At 42.1% G+C, this 14,984-nt stretch overlaps 1 protein-coding gene across 7 annotated transcripts in view; it reads right to left on the bottom strand.

The window, feature by feature from the left end:
• Positions 1–14,984, bottom strand: part of OSBPL9 (oxysterol binding protein like 9) — an 84,408-nt gene that overhangs the window by 51,800 nt on the left and 17,624 nt on the right. For 6 of the 7 annotated variants that reach the window (XR_014025898.1, XM_081323421.1, XM_081323422.1 and 3 more), the window contains exon 2: positions 8,887–8,937. Coding sequence is in view for 5 of the 7 variants with exons in the window: in XM_081323421.1 (XP_081179547.1) it covers positions 8,887–8,937 (51 nt within the window). In the remaining 2 variants the exon portion in view is untranslated. Of the gene's footprint in view, positions 1–8,886; positions 8,938–9,081; positions 9,814–14,984 lie in introns of those variants that run through there. The other variant, XM_081323423.1, reaches the window with a different exon arrangement.

Genomic DNA, 14,984 nt, shown 5'->3' with positions numbered 1-14,984 from the left:
ACAAACTGAAAAAATAAGTTACTTTTCCAGCATTAAGCTTAGGCTAAAATAACCTAGGCATCCTCAAATCCAAACATGGCTTTGAATGTTCTTATAAAGTCATGTAGCTCACATATATGAGAATTAGGGTCCTTCACAAAATTATAATGGCACTATGATTTAAATGGTATGCTTAAAATACGTCTTGTTCTATTGTTTTCAGTCTACTATTGCAATTAGTTTGAATCTGCAATTGTACAGCAATTTGGATTCCAGATAACTTTTAATTATAATGTTTTCTGTATTTTCTAAATGGCAACACAATTAGGTTGGAAAGTTCAGGCGTGCAAGGGGACTGCAGCACAAGGAGACTGAAGAGAAAGATTAAGATCAGAAAGGTGTTGGGGAAAAACAATGAAGAAAGATCACAGAACAGAATGAACAGGGTGGAAAGATTAAGGTGAAGTAAAGGAAGGGATGAATACATAGGGAGACACATAAGGTGGAGCACTTGAAGACAAGAAAGAAGGGAAGAGAATAGAAACAAACAGGGAGACTACTAAGACAGGTGAAAAAAAATGCAGCGGGCATGGCAAGAAAGAGAATGTTGGGAGATGAAGGGTGGTGAAGGGCTATGGTAGGCTACCCAAATCCCTTAATGGACTGCATGTTGACCAGTGGTTTCACTTTCTGTACTCCTGCTATAAGGTATTCCCCACATCAGAATAGTAGTGGATTCCAGAAACTACAATAAATAACCACCTTTTTTTTTGCTTAGGCACTTGCTAGGTGGACTGAAATGATGATCCAATATGCAGATGATTAAGAAACGTATGAGAAATGCCTTATTCAGTGGATCAAAATGAACAGGGTGTAATTTAATAAGAATGATCTAGGTAAGAAAAAATCAATAGCACAAATAGAGGTAGTCCTTGACTTAGAACAGTTCGTTTAGTGACAGTTCGAAGTTACAATAGCACTGAACAAAGTGACTTATGACTGCTTTTCACACTTATGAACATTAGAGCATCCCCATCATCATGTGATCAAAATTCAGATGCTTGGCAACTGACTCATATTTATGACGGGGTCTTGTGATCACCTTTTACAACCTTCTGACAATCAAAGTCAACAGGGAAGCCAGATTTACAGTTGCAAGAAAAAGTATGTGAACCCTTTGGGATTATGTGGTTTTTTGCATGAATTGGCCATAAAATGCGCTCTAAACGTCATGTAAGTCACAACAATAGAAAAACACAGTCTGCTTAAAATAATACTACACAAGCATTAGCTGTTGTCATGTTTTAATTGAAGATAAGATGGAAACATTCACAGTGCAGGGTGGAAAAAGTATGTGAACCTTTGGACTTAATAACTGGTTGACCCTCCTTTGGCAGCAATAACCTCAACCAAACGTTTCCTGTAGTTGCAGATCAGACCTGCACAACAATCTGGAGTAATTTTGGACCACTCCTCTGCACAAAACTGTTTCAGTGTAGCAATATTCTTAGGATGTCTGGTGTGAATCGCTCTCTTAAGGTCATGCCACAGCATTTCAATCGGGTTGAGGTCAGGACTCTGACTGGGCCACTCCAGAAGGCGTATTCTGTTCTGTTGACGCCATTGTTTTGTTGAATTACTTGTATGCTTTGGGTCATTGTCCTGTTGCATCACCCATCCTCTGCGGAGCTTCAGTTGGCGGACAGATGGTCGTACGTTTTCCTGCAAAATGTCCTGATAAACTCTGGAATTCATTTTCCCATCAATGACAACAATCCGTCCAGGCCCTGAGGCAGCAAAGCAGCCCCAAACCATGATGCTCCCTCCGCCATGTTTTACAGTGGGGATGAGGTTTTGATGTTGGTGTGCTGTGCCTTTTTTTCTCCACACATAGTGTTGTGTGTTTTTCCCAAACAACTCAATTTTGGTTTCATCTGTCCACAGTATAATTTGCCAGTAGTGCTGTGGAACATCCAGGTGCTCTTTTGCAAACTTCAAACGTTTCCATCTTATCTTCAATTAAAACATGACAACAGCTAATGTTTGTGTAGTATTATTTTAAGCAGACTGTGTTTTTCTATTGTTGTGACTTACATGACGTTTAGAGCGCATTTTATGGCCAATTCATGCAAAAAACCACATAATCCCAAAGGGTTCACATACTTTTTCTTGCAACTGTACTTACGACTGTGCAACTATTTTAACAAGTGCAATGATTCACCTAACCACTGTGACAAGAAAGGTCATAAAGTGGGGAAAGATTCACTTAACAAATGTCTCCCTTGGCAACAGAAATTTGGGCTCAGTTGTGATCGTAAATCAAGGACTACCTGTACAGGATGGGGGAGAATTGGCTTGGCAGTAGTATATGAAAAGATTTTAGGTGTTTTAGTATAACACAGATTAAATTCAAGCCAAGACTATGGTGCATCTGGTAAAAAGGCAAACACTTTGGGGTGCATTATAAAAGGACCATAAAGTGGAGATCACAGGAGATAACTGTCACATTCTATTTAGGGTAAAACCCACTGAAAACTGTACTGTATATTTCAGGCATCCAGTTCAAAAAAACAAAAAAACAAAACATAGACAAAGTGACTTGTGAAGAACTGGTTAAACTGGATTCCGTTTAGCTAACAAAAGAGAAAATTGAAGGATATATTAGAATTGGAAGGACTAACTTGAGATGTGGTTGGCTTAGATTTTTATGGTACGATAAAGTTAATATGGATTTTAAAAATCAGTATGTGAGATGCCATACTAAATATATGGAGGAAATACAAACCCCAGCTGTGTCCCAAAATAACTTTATTGGTCTTAGTACAGGAAACATTTTATAGAAGAGGAACAGAGGACAGAAGATTTATTAATACAGTTAGATGAAGAACTTAAAATGAAGTCAAGCAAACTATGTCTGCAGAAAGTCATAGTTTTCATTGGCTTTCATATGCACAATTAAAAGAAATCTTTAATACTGAGGGTAATTATAACTGAAAAACAAAAAATGAGTAATGTAGAAATAATGAATATGTAATTGCAAAAATGTATAAACATTTGTTAAGATTTGAAGCTGAATAGGACAAGTTAAGGGCTGTATAATAAAATGGACTATGAGGTTTGGCTTTAATATACAGATGGATGCATGGGTAAAATGTGGGTAAATAGGATAAAATTTACATTGTGTTATAAATGCTAGGAGGAAAAATAATAATTTAAGAAAAAAACATTATAAAATTATGTATTGTGGGTACATAATAGTAGAGAAATCACCAAATATGTATAAAAATACCTCAAGGCAATGTTAGAAATGTGAAAAACATAGTATCATACTGTTGAAAGGGACCTTGGAGGTCTTCTAGTCCACCCCCCTTGCCCAAGGCAGAATGAAAGAACATTTTACCATGTACTTGTGAAAAAGCCAAGAAAAGTTAGATACAAATACTTACAATGATACAAAGTGGTGTTTTTTTAAAGATTTTATTGCAAAGAGACTAAAACATTTTTATTGGGACTTATGGATACTGAATTAGAAAAGACTTGTGGAAGATTAATTTTACATATGGGAATAGTAGCAAGGTTAGTCTATGTACAAAGTACTTAAAGTCATACAAAGGAGGACTGGTTGTAGGTATAACTCATTCAGCGCTATTATTTTGGGGATCTTCATAAATGAAGCTAGCATTCCATGATGTGAATTAAATTTTTGTAAGTAAGTCAAATGATTACAAATTCTTGCACAGGGGAAAGAATCTGGACATGGGTTGTTCTAGCAGGCTGGAACCTCCTCATTTTATTCAGTATTAAATTTATTATAATCATTATTTTAAACAGCTCTTAATTTGAGCCTTAAATATACAGAAATCTTCAAAGAACTGAAAAATCAAAGTTAGAACAAGAAAAAAAGCAAGAGAAGTTATACTTTTTGACAGATCACTATGTCTGTTAAAAGCCTAACTTCTCTTGCTTTTTCTTGTTACATTAAATTAAGTAAAATTCTCTCTTAGTGATTAACCATTTTCTTGCCCTATTAATGCTCCGCAAATTTTTTTATTTTTTTATGAACTTACAAGGATACAAGGATAAATGACTATAAATGCAGTAGTAAATATATCTGCAAAGGGACTACATAGAATATAGAAACACTGATTACTTAGTTCAGTGGCAAACACATTCATGTGCAGTACTGCAGTATTAATAAATAGGCCTCTTGGTGAATTCTCTTTGGTTCCCATGTCATAAGTTTATGTCCAAAAGTATAGTCCTTTTGTACTTCTGTAAATTGACCATTTTTTCTACCCCATGCTTTGTTAAATCCAACTGACAGATACCCCCAATAAAAAAGATGAAACATAATCAAAAATCCCAAATGATCAATTCTGCAATATTAGAGGTGAACAACTATTGTAACATGCATAACAAATCTTAATTCTAAGTCCTGATTACAATTCTAATGAGTGTTGGAGTTAAAGTAGATTCCCTACTGCGTCTTCAAAGCTTATCATACATATGTATACTCTCAAAAAGAGCTGCTTTATATACAAGTTACTAGCATATTTTAATTATATATTTTAGGGAGAATTGTCTTCCGTGCAGTCCTGGGAGATCCTGGAAAACTATTAATATCTTGTCTATGATAGACATAACCTCCTTCAAACATGCACACATTTCAGAACAAGGCACAGAAATCACACCAAAACATAATAGATATTGTGACATAGGTTTTTATATAAATATACTTAATTTGTAAACCATGTTACATGAATCCAGCCAAGTTTGGTTTACTTAACAAACCATTGTTAAAACAATTCAGTTACAGTCAGATTCAAGCTGAACAGCCAAACTGAACCACAGAAAGCTCCCATTGCTCAGTAGGAATATCTCAAGACATTTTTCTACCTGAGGTGAACCAGCAATGTGGTCCTGGACCATCACTATCTCTGAGGTAAGCCTATTTCATCAAGTTGATGTAAAAATACTGTATATACTTGAGTATAAGCCGAATTTTTCAGCCCACTTTTTGGGCTGAAAAATTCCACTTCGGCTTATACTCCAGTCAACAAAAAAAACTTACCGAGGACTTGTGCGCGGCCGAGGCTTTGGTGCTTCCGGGATCGCGCGCACCTCTCCCAAGCCACCGCCGTCCGGAGACCTGACGAAGTTTGGGGAGGTGCGCGCGCAAACCTCCCCAAACGTCGGCAGGTCTCCGGACCTCCGCGCCCTGCCTGCCTGCTTCTTTCCGCTGCGGAACGAAGCAGCCTGCCTGCTTCTTTCCGCTGCGGAACGAAGCAGCCTGAACGAAGCAGGCTGCTTCTTTCCGCTGCGGAAAGAAGCAGCCTTCTTTCCGCAGCGGAAAGAAGCAGCCTGCCTGCTTCTTTCCGCTGCGGAACGAAGCAGCCTGCCTGCTTCTTTCCGCTGCGGAATGAAGCAGCCTGAACGAAGCAGGCTGCTTCTTTCCACTGCGGAAAGAAGCAGCCTTCTTTCCGCAGCGGAAAGAAGCAGCCTGCCTGCTTCTTTCCGCTGCGGAACGAAGCAGCCTGAACGAAGCAGGCTGCTTCTTTCCGCTGCGGAAAGAAGCAGCCTTCTTTCCGCAGCGGAAAGAAGCAGCCTGCCTGCTTCTTTCCGCTGCAGAACGAAGCAGCCTGAACGAAGCAGGCTGCTTCTTTCCGCTGCGGAAAGAAGCAGCCTTCTTTCCGCAGCGGAAAGAAGCAGCCTGCCTGCTTCTTTCCGCTGCGGAACGAAGCAGCCTGCCTGCTTCTTTCCGCTGCGGAACGAAGCAGCCTGAACGAAGCAGGCTGCTTCTTTCCGCTGCGGAAAGAAGCAGCCTTCTTTCCGCAGCGGAAAGAAGCAGCCTGCCTGCTTCTTTCCGCTGCGGAACGAAGCAGCCTGCCTGCTTCTTTCCGCTGCGGAACGAAGCAGCCTGAACGAAGCAGGCTGCTTCTTTCCACTGCGGAAAGAAGCAGCCTTCTTTCCGCAGCGGAAAGAAGCAGCCTGCCTGCTTCTTTCCGCTGCAGAACGAAGCAGCCTGAACGAAGCAGGCTGCTTCTTTCCGCTGCGGAAAGAAGCAGCCTTCTTTCCGCAGCGGAAAGCAGCCTGCCTGCTTCTTTCCGCAGCGGAACGAAGCAGCCTGCCTGCTTCTTTCCGCTGCGGAACGAAGCAGCCTGCCTGCTTCTTTCCGCTGCGGAACGAAGCAGCCTGAACGAAGCAGGCTGCTTCTTTCCGCTGCGGAAAGAAGCAGCCTTCTTTCCGCAGCGGAAAGAAGCAGCCTGCCTGCTTCTTTCCGCTGCGGAACGAAGCAGCCTGAACGAAGCAGGCTGCTTCTTTCCGCTGCGGAAAGAAGCAGCCTTCTTTCCGCAGCGGAAAGAAGCAGCCTGCCTGCTTCTTTCCGCTGCGGAACGAAGCAGCCTGCCTGCTTCTTTCCGCTGCGGAACGAAGCAGCCTGAACGAAGCAGGCTGCTTCTTTCCGCTGCGGAAAGAAGGCTGCTTCTTTCCGCAGCGGAAAGAAGCAGCCTGCTTCGTTCAGGCTGCTTCGTTCCGCAGCAGAAAAAAGCAGGCAGGCTGCTTCGTTCCGCAGCGGAAAGAAGCAGCCTGCTTCGTTCAGGCTGCTTCGTTCCGCAGCGGAAAGAAGCAGGCAGGCAGGGCACGGAGGTCTGCTTCTTTCCGCAGCGGAAAGAAGCAGGCAAGCAGAGCGCGGAGGTCTGCTTCTTTCCGCAGCGGAAAGAAGCAGGCAAGCAGTGCGCGGAGGTCTTCTTCTTTCCACAGCGGAAAGAAGCAGGCAAGCAGAGCGCGGAGGTCTGCTTCTTTCCGCAGCGGAAAGAAGCAGGCAGGCAGGGCACGGAGGTCCGGAGACCTGCCGACGTTTGGGGAGGTTTGGGGAGGTGCACGCGCACCTCCCCAAACCTCCCCAAACTTCGGCAGGTCTCCGGACGGCGGCGGCTTGGGAGAGGTGCGCGCGATCCTGGAAGCACCGAAGCAAGTCCTCGGTAAGCTCCGGGCGGTCACTTGCTTCGCGTCTCCTGAGGGAAGGGGGGGCGACTGGAGCGGGCGTGTTCCCTCGCCTGCTGGGCGCCGCGATTTGCCCGGGGAACGCGCGGGCCCCGAATGGCAACGTGGAGCGAGGAAGCGGACAGCCAGGGCTTCCCCAAGAGCCGTGGCCACACAGGGTATTCCTGTGTATTCAGGCTTGCAAAATGGCGGATCGAGCCTCTGCTGGCGGCAGAGGCTTGCAGAGAGCGGATCCAGCCTCCGCCGGCGGCGGAGGCTTGCAGAATGGCGGATCGGCTTATACTCGAGTCACCAACTTTTTCCAGTTTTTGGGGGTGAAATTGGGGGTCTCGGCTTATACTCGAGTCGGCTTATACTCAAGTATATACGGGTAAGCCCTTTAGCTTCTGGAGGGAAGATAGAATATAAATACAAATAAAAAAGAATATGCTTGTAAACTTTTGGACAATTATATATTTAAGCTGTTTCAGCACGTAAATGGTTAGTTGTGCATTATAAGTTGCACATATTTTTATACATTTGCTGTGAAACTAAAAAACTCCATATATGTATCATGTTTTGTACTAATTCCTATAACTCAGGTTAAAAATTCAAAACTGGAAAAAGAAAGTCTCTGATTCTATTTTGTCCAATCAATATGCCATTATTTTTTTAATAAATATGGCAAAGACAATGCATAGCAACATTTTTGCATTTCTTGTCAGAAACAAAAAACACTGAATTTAGGGAAACTTACTACTAGGTAAGAAAATATGTAATTGCCCATTTATATTTATTGGCATATTTATTTAAAAATCCAATACTGTTCAATATGATTTATACAAAGTGTGAAAATAACTGTAGCAGAGTTTTCTCCCTCATCACCTCATTTCTGAATAGACCTTCACAGTCTTTCTGACTAGACCTTCAGTCTTTCCAAAACATTTTCTTTTAGGAAAAAAATATATGAATAACGGTATTATTATACTTCAGGTGTATCATACACTACCATAACTTTCTCCCAGTAGTGTAGGAATTTTTGTCATTACTATAATCTATTATTATAGATACAATGGATATTCTATTTCTCAGAAATAGAAACAAAAACAATTTACAAGCAGTATTCAGGCAGTAAACCAAAAACTATGGACAAGGTGAAGTGGACATGTTTTTCCTTTTTTTATCTGAAAGCTGAGCAGACTGGCCTTGGGTGCTCTTGAAATTTGCTCAGTACAATTGTACAGGCCTCAAATACTTTGCAACTGAGTAATTATTAAATGTATTTATATAAAACTAGATAATCCAGTGACCCATTGGGTTATCCTTTAAGAGAAAGGTAATAAAGTTTGATGTGACCAGAATGAATAGTAAATTTAGGCTGACCACCCCAATGCTGAGTGGTTCCATGATCATCTAAGAAGAGCATCATACATAGAAAAATAATTGTAGTAGCAAATGAACTTCAATAATATTTTCTTACTGAAACAGATAAATGGAATGATCACAGGCAGGCAAAAAAACAGTTGAAATGAGAGCAACGACTTCCCCATTGACTTCCTTTTTGGGAGGCTTGCAGGGAGCATCAGAAATCACAATCATATGACCAAAGGGATGTTGCAACACCCAACAACTTTGGAAATAAAACTAGTCTAAACAATGTGGAAATTTCAGTTCCATAGGAGTAATGGGTCCCGAATTTTTTACACATTATTTAAGTTAGCAGATTTAGATACCTTCATTGAAAAATTGTTGGAATATAATTCACTGTTTGGACTAACTTGAGGGTACAAACAGATAAACACAATGTGAGTTTTAATAGTATATAAAGGAAATGTAAAATTGATTTATGTTTTTTTAAAAAATAGAAATAAGCACATAAGCCATCTCAACTTTCCAGTCCACAAAAAAAATCTAAGAAATACTTACCCTTAGTCTAACACAGCCTCTGCGTGATCCTCGCATCATTTTATCTTTTGACTGAAATAGAAAAATAATATTCATTTCAAGAAAAGTTCAGCAACGGTTGTAAAATGCAAAGCAAGAGGCTGAGGTTGTATTTATTTTTTGTTTTTACTGCACTGAAAAAATATCGAAAGTCACCAGTTTTTTCTTTTCCCTTACCTTTTTTTCTTTTTTCTTTTTCTTTCTTTCTTTCTTTCTTTCTTTCTTTCTTTCTTTCTTTCTTTCTTTCTTCGTTTTTAATGTTTGGGTTTTTTTCTATTTTTATTTTATAATGAAACTTAATAAAAAATAGTTCATCAACTTTTGATATCAATGCTGTAGCTCTTAACGCACGTATAATGGAAAGAAGTTATACCAGTTAACACATATTATATACATTCTGACCATATTGTGACACAGAGAGTCCTCGAGTTATGGTGGCAATTGGGACTGGAATTTCCATCAGTAAGCAATGCAGTCACAAAATACACAGTGGTGGGAATTCCAGCAATCCCAGTTGCTGTCATAACCCAGGACGGTGCAGATCATTAAATGAGGACTTCATGGGAACACTGTGTGGGAAGAGGCAGGAATTTCAGGTAATCAGGCCAGTGGGTGAGAGCGGCAAGTGTGAGGCTACTAAGCAGCAAGGGGAATAGATAGATGCTGTGGCAGGAGCTAGGGAACAGAGGTGGGCGCTGCCACCCTGCTAGGTAGGGGCCACAAGTCTTCCCCACCATAATGCACTGCCAAGCTGCAAGGCAAATTTCTCACTGGATCACAAGACAACGATGTTTCCGGAGCACCTGGCAGGCAATTCCTGATAGCTACTTAGCCAAGGGCTTCTCACACAGCAAGGTAGCTGCAAGTGGAGGTTTGAGGCTAGCCAGGGTTGGCGAGCCTGGCAGAGGCGAGGCAGGTGAAAAAGATAACAAAAGTTAGCTGGGGGGAAGGCTGGGGAGGACAGAGGTCATAAATGTGAACTGATCACAATGCACTCAAAATTTTATCATGTGACTGTAGGGGTGCTGTGATGGTTGGGACTTCAAGGAACAGTCGTAAGTCAATTTTTTCAGTGCCACCATAACTTTGAACAAATGGGTGCAACCCAAGGACTACCTGTAAAATCTAGAAAGGTCTACAAAGAGGACAAGAATAGCTGCATAATGTTTTCTTTTTACTTTAAAAAAGAGTTAAGGGAATAAGAAGGATGAAGATACTTCAAACCCCGTATGACAGAGCAGAATATAAAATTTTCCCAGTCCTACTGTATTTACATGGCTCATTAATAGAAAACGCTAATAGAGTTGGACAGTGATCCAAAATCAAACCAAAAAAAGGGGAGTTGACACACATGAACATGCACAGATAACTCCTACTGACAACACTTTAATGCAGCTACTATATATCATTTTTCCATGCAGCTGCTTAATAGTATATATAAAAATAAACTTCAAGAGATCCAAAGGAACTAAACTTAAGGCATAACACTGACATTTTATAAATGTTAGGCACATGGTGATAGCCTACAATGTTGGGTTGAAAATATATTAACCATGGTGTTATGTCTTTAAGATGTTAATTGGCCAATGGGTGTGTAAGTGTTCTCATGGACATAAGAGGGAGCTAGTAACGTAGCTTCTCTCTCTCTCTCTGAATTCACTGCTCTCTACTATTACTGTTTTTGCTCTGTGATAAACCTGAACTGTGTATTGACCTCTGGACCGGTAAGAAGACTTTGTATTTTGGATTACTTCTTGGACTGTTGCTATTGTGTATGACTTGGACTGTTTATTTCTGACTGTGCATTTTTGTTCTTACACCACCTCAAAAGTAAAGTACTTTTTGCTTTTACAACTCAGTGTACTCTTGTGTTTACTGTGTGATTCTTGCTGCTCTCAGTACCCTTCCTTGTCTGTGCAACTCTTTGGTAGCACAAGGAGACCTCTGCACAACAAAATTCCTTAACAATAACTAAAGCTAAAGTTTTAACAATACTATTTCTTCAATACCAGAAATTTACCTTGTTTAGAATAATTACAAATATAATTAGGAATCACATTCCAAATTTTATTGATAGTTAAGTATATTAGATACAATATACAAGTATCATATTCATGTCAGGAGGAATTTGATCCAACTCACATGAAAAAATTATCAGATTGGATAAACCTGTTTCAGGCTGTAAGAAGAGATTCATCAACTGAATGCTTTTTTATACAATGCTTTCAATTCCATGAAAATAATCACCTCTTCCCAAGCATGTTTTTAGTTTTTGTCCACATTCTCTCACATAACACTTTACCAGCTCATTTGCTATTCCTGAGAAATATTTTATATTTATATTTATATTTATTAAATTTTTATACCGCCCTTCTCCCGAAGGACTCAGGGCGGTGTACAGGGTAATAAATATCAAAATACAAAGTACAAAAGTTAAAAAAGATTAAATAATTATGCCCGATATAATACAATAGTTAAAAGCTATGTTAAAACCCAAACCCCGAACCCATCAGACCAGGCCGGCTTGTTCAAATAAATAGGTTTTTAGATCCCGTCGGAAGGAGCGAAGGTCGGGCGCCATCCGGAGCTCAACCGGCAAGCGGTTCCACAGGTCTGGTACACCCACAGAGAACGCCCTCCCCCTGGGGGCCACCAGTCGACATTCTCTGATCGGAGGCACCCTGAGGAGGCCCTCTCTGTGGGAGCGCACTGGACGGAGGGAGGTTGACGCTGGCAGCAGGTGCTGCCGTAGGTAATCCGGACCCATGCCATGTAGGGCTTTATAGGTCATCACCAGCACCTTGAATCTCACCCGGAGGGCAACTGGAAGCCAATGCAGCTCACGGAGCAGAAGTGTAACATGGGAGTATCGGGAGACCCCCAACACAACTCGAGCGGCTGCATTCTGCACCAGTTGAAGCCTCCGAGTGGTCCTCAAGGGCAGCCCCATGTAGAGAGCATTGCAGTAGTCCAAACGAGAGGTCACGAGCGCATGAGTGACTGTACGCAAGGCATCCCGGTCCAGATAGGGCCGCACCTGGCACACCAGGCGAACCTGGGCGAAGGCCCCCCTAGTCACAGCTCCTATATGATCTTCTAAGGAGAGCTGTGAATCTAGGAGGACCCCCAAGTTGCGAGCCCTATCTACGGGGGTAATAACTCACCCCCCATAGTAAGAGATGGAATAATCTGAATTTCCCGAGATGCCGGCACGTACAGCCACTCAGTCTTGTCAGGGTTGAGCTGAAGCCTGTTCCTCCCCATCCAGACCCGGACCTCCTCCAGGCAACGGGACATCACGTCGAGGGCATCACTGGGGTGGTTTGGGGTTGAAATAAAAAGCTGGGCATCATCAGCATACTGATGATACCCAACTCCAAAACCACGAATGATCTCACCCAGAGGCTTCATATAGATGTTGAACAGGAGAGGCGAGAGGACCGATCCCTGAGGAACTCCACAAACGAGAGGCCTCAGGGTCGACCTCTGCCCCCCTGCCAACACCGACTGCGAACGTCCCAGAAGGTAGGAGGAGAACCACTGAAGAACTGTGCCTCCCACTCCCAACCCCCTGAGACGCCGCAGCAAGATACCATGGTCGATGGTATCAAAAGCTGCTGACCGGTCTAACAGGACTAGGACAGAGGAACAACCCCTGTCCCGAGCCCGCCAGAGATCATTCACCAGCGCGACCAATGCCGTCTCCGTGCTGTACCCGGGCCTGAAACCCGATTGGTACGGGTCCAGATAATCAGCTTCCTCCAAGAACAAAGGGAGCTGATGCGCCACCACGCTCTCAACAACCTTCGCGAGAAAGCGAAGGTTGGAGACCGGACGAAAGTTATTTAATACAGCTGGGTCCAGGGCAGGCTTCTTGAGGAGGGGTCTCACCACCGCCTCCTTCAAGGCGGCGGGAAAACTACCCTCACTCAAGGAAGCAGTTATCACTGCCTGGAGCCAGCCTCGTGTCCCATCTCGGGCCGCATAAACCAGCCAGGAGGGGCACGGGTCCAATAAACACGTGGTGGAGCTCAGCTTCCCCATGATCCTGTCCACTTCTTCAGGAGTCACAGGATCGAACTCCTCCCAGATAACATCGACAAGACTGCCCATGTCCTCGTCGTCAGACTCTGCCCAGTCGGAGTCCAAACCGGTCTGGATCCGAGCGATTTTGTCCGACAGATATTGACTAAACTCCTCGGCACGACCCTGCAAGGGCTCCTCCCTCACCTCCTGATTAAGGAGGGAGCGGGTCACCCTAAACAGGGCGGCCGGGCGATTATCTGCGGACGCGATGAGGGTAGCAAAGTGGTTAGACCTTGCCGTCCTCATCGCCGCGAGATAAGAAATAGGCTTTAATAGAATTAGGGAGACAAACTACAAGTAAGGATGAAAGAATAGGGGAGATGAGCAATAAAAGTTTGAAAAACTAATCCATTTTTCCTCATAAAATGAGAATGGAGAAACCTGATTCTCAGAACTATGCTGCTCAAATGAACAAGGTAGTGTGAAAGTCCAACCCTTTAATTGTAAGTTCTTTCCATTAAACTTGTTTCCATAAATTGTTTGCTCTGTAGGGAAAAAGAAACAGCAATTTTGGCTGAGAAGAGTGTGTCCACAGGGAATTAAAACTATTGACTATAGATGCATTTGAAATAAAATGGTATAAGAAAATCTCCTTCAAGTCAAATTCAGTTCCTGGTGTCTCTCTGGATACATGTTTTTTGATAATGACAGAGAAATGATTTGCCATTTTCTTCTAAGGGATTTGATTATTATTTTTCGCTCCACGAAGAGAATTCTACATGTTTCTCTATGCATAACACAAATTGGTGATATTTGAAGAGAAAAATTAATGATTACGAAAAAACAAAATATGTTTCAGCTATCTGCACAGATCTTGTGCAGAGGTGGTTTATTATCCAGGGATTCTCCTGGATTCATTACTCCTGCTTGAGCTGTAGTGAAAACTTTATCTAGGAGAGCATTTGTACAATTACATTTTTTTCACTTGCATTGCAGTCACTCATACATTTAAAGGAAAATAAATAAAGGTTATTCTTTTATAAATTGTATAAAATGTAACACCAATGAATTGTATCAAATGTAACACTAAGATGTGGGGCTATCTATTTCCTGCTCAGACAGAGGTCTCACAAATGGTAATCAACAAAGTTTTTTTTTGAAATGTTAAAAAGCTTCAAAGAAGATAGGAACATCCCAAGGTTGCAAGTAAACAAGATAAGATAGTGACGGATGTAAGGAAGTTGTTACAATAAGTCTTTTGAGTGTAAAAAGCTTCAAAGAAGATCTTTTAGAAATAAAAATGACTTCAAAGACTAACTTAAGTTTCTTAGGGGGGCATGTATCAAGAAAAGAAAGTATAACTTCCTGGTTTGAAACTTGCTCAGTGCGCTCTTTGAACCCAATCCATTGGGAAGGGTCTAAGAGGCCGCGTTTGCAAACGCTTTCTTTATTATTTTCAATTTCTTTTCAATAAATCTTTGTTTTTGTTAACCAGACTTGTCTTTGAGTTGTGAGTATCAAATTTTGGGTTTTTAAATCTCACAATCTTGGCGACCAAACGTGGGGCTTGAAAGAGCCTCTAGGGGGGAGCTGTTCTCAGTAAAGTCCAGGGGCGCACCTGTTGATTTCAACTGCCTGCAGTTGTCTGAGATCTAGCTTCCCATTGCAGGCTCTGAGCCAAACTAAATTAACAATTCTGGTCTACAAAATCAAAGAATAGGAAAAAGGAAGAGAGTCAACAACTGAGGACCAGGACCAGGTAACCAGTGCACTGGCCCAGGTAAGAAACTTTTGCCCCGAAGGAGGGAAACATGCAATTGTGGGAGGTTTCTGCGATAATGGCTGTGTGAGTGTGATGGGCTGTGTTCTGGGAACACTGGAAAGTCCAAAGCGAGTGCGGACCTGAAAGGTTGCATTTCCTTAACCCGCGAGGAGAAAGGACAGCCTGAAAGGAAGCGAACTGGTGTTGAAAATTTTGAGTGGTCATAAAATTGAGAACCTCAGGGAACCATAATCAGGGAAACTCTCAAAGATGGGCAATTGTAGTAGTTGTT

The sequence above is a fragment of the Vipera berus genome (assembly GCF_964194415.1).
Source record: "Vipera berus genome assembly, chromosome: 3".
In the NCBI taxonomy this organism is placed as follows: domain Eukaryota; kingdom Metazoa; phylum Chordata; class Lepidosauria; order Squamata; family Viperidae; genus Vipera; species Vipera berus.
The sequence above is the reverse complement of the archived record's forward strand: the minus strand, read 5'-3'. Positions and strand labels throughout refer to the sequence as shown.